General features: G+C 38.4%; 1 protein-coding gene across 8 annotated transcripts in view; it reads left to right on the top strand.

Annotated features, from left to right (window-relative positions):
• Positions 1 to 1500: 1500 nt before the first annotated feature.
• The window catches only part of LOC106805823 (cytoplasmic dynein 1 intermediate chain 2-like), a gene marked incomplete at its 5' end in the record, with an annotated part of 19298 nt that continues 18980 nt past the window's right edge, over positions 1501 to 1818 (top strand). For all 8 annotated transcript variants that reach the window (XM_014807576.1, XM_014807573.1, XM_014807574.1 and 5 more), the window contains 1 exon segment: positions 1501 to 1579. In XM_014807576.1, the coding sequence (XP_014663062.1) occupies positions 1501 to 1579 (79 nt within the window).

Raw genomic sequence — 1818 nt, 5'->3', positions numbered from 1 at the left:
GGTGAAATCTTAGAAAAGTACTTAATAGTCCTTATTTTTTGCCAAAGGACCCTAGGTTTTATAAACTGTTCTCGACTTAGAGTAAGAATTGTTGTATATATAATGTATATATACAATGAATATTGTATAATTAAATCTGCTGTGCAATTGTGTATATAAATACTATTAGTGTACTTTAATAGTCGGTGAAATCGCGTAAAAAAGTCTTATTTTGGCTTATTTCAACATGTGTCTTACTACTATGAACCCTGTAGAGTTCAATGCAAACCAAATTTTAGAGTGCTATTTTCATCCACGCGAGCTTGAAAAGTAGCCCCCGAAAAATAAATTATATGTTTTTCCCTGGTGCGTCCGTTCGTGCGTCCGTCCGTCAACAGTTGAGCACAAATCTTAACCGCTCAACGTACGGTCATGATATTCGGGACGTCGGGGGGGGGGGGACGTGCAAAGGACTCAGGATGACTAATTTGGGGGTTAAAGGTCAAAGGTCAAGATGTGTAAACAGAGGGGGAATATTTCCCCCTTAACTTAAGGTATAGGAGGAAATACGGAATTGCGGCACAAATCTGAACGGCTCCACCTATGCTCTTAATATTCGGTGTATAGTGTGATGGGCAGGAAACCCATCACCAGTGCGAAATTGGAGGTCAAAGGGCAGTGGAGGAAAGGTCAGATATCAGACATTTTCTGAGGACATGGCCTAATGGACAGAGTGAAAAACTTTTTTGTTTCAGCGCTGACCTACCATTTTTAAGTGCTTTATTGAAACGACCATGAAATGTGCTTTCCACTGACGTGCGAACTGCGAAGAGTAAGTGTCTGATAACCTTTTGACCCTCAAGAGGAGGGTTAAACATGGATTCCTGAACTGCCTCAATGACGTCACAGTGTTCTCATATTCATGGCACATCCATAATCTAGAAACCCAATAAGCCTGGATTGCCGAACGCGTACAGTACGAGCTTAAATTTGCTAAAATTGAGCTTAATTGATTTTGTATTTTTTACCTGTTTTTTGTATTTTTCTATCTTTATCCATTTATAACTATTTCTTTACAATTAACGCAAATATTTACATGATTTATTCACAACAAATTCACAACAACAAATAATTTTTACAACAATTACATTTTTTTTTTTTTAATAGGGTTTTAAGGTTAGGGTTAGGGTCACAATGCACCATAAAACAGGAGTCTCAGGCACGCGATTTGTATCAACCAATGGGATTTGGGAGGTATGCAGAATGCAGGTTGCTGAAATGATGTGAACGCAACTGCGTATCTGCATATCTGCGCCTAACAAAGGTGTCACTACGCACGACTTAAATGTTACGTTTATAACCGTAGCAACAGACCTCAGATGAGGCCAGACGCTCTGCGGCTCTTGTGTTATTTAATGAGTACGTATAATATGTTTAATATATTACTAACTATATTGTTACTTCCCAACTATGTATCATGTGATATATGGGTCTGTAGTGTAAGTATTGTTGACTTTTCAGGAAGTAGAAACACTCGAAGGACATAAAGATGTTCGTGCAGAAACCGATCAGCTCTTGAAGGATTTGGGATTAACGACGGGTAGGGTTCCTGGTTACTGATTATAGATTTTTTATTTAAGTATAAATGAATAACTAGCTAGCATAGGAACAAGGGTATAAAATAAGCTCAAGAATATATACATTTTTGTTTTTATTTAGGCCAAAATTTGATAGAGAGAGAGAGAGAGAGAGAGGAGAGAGAGAGAGAGAGAGAGAGAGAGAGAGAGAGAGAGAGAGAGAGAGAGAGAGAGAGAGAGAGAGAGAGAGAGAGAGAGACGA

This window comes from Priapulus caudatus, unplaced genomic scaffold (assembly GCF_000485595.1).
Source record: "Priapulus caudatus unplaced genomic scaffold, Priapulus_caudatus-5.0.1 Scaffold128, whole genome shotgun sequence".
Taxonomy (NCBI): domain Eukaryota; kingdom Metazoa; phylum Priapulida; class Priapulimorpha; order Priapulimorphida; family Priapulidae; genus Priapulus; species Priapulus caudatus.
This window is presented reverse-complemented; position numbering and strand designations above follow the sequence as displayed.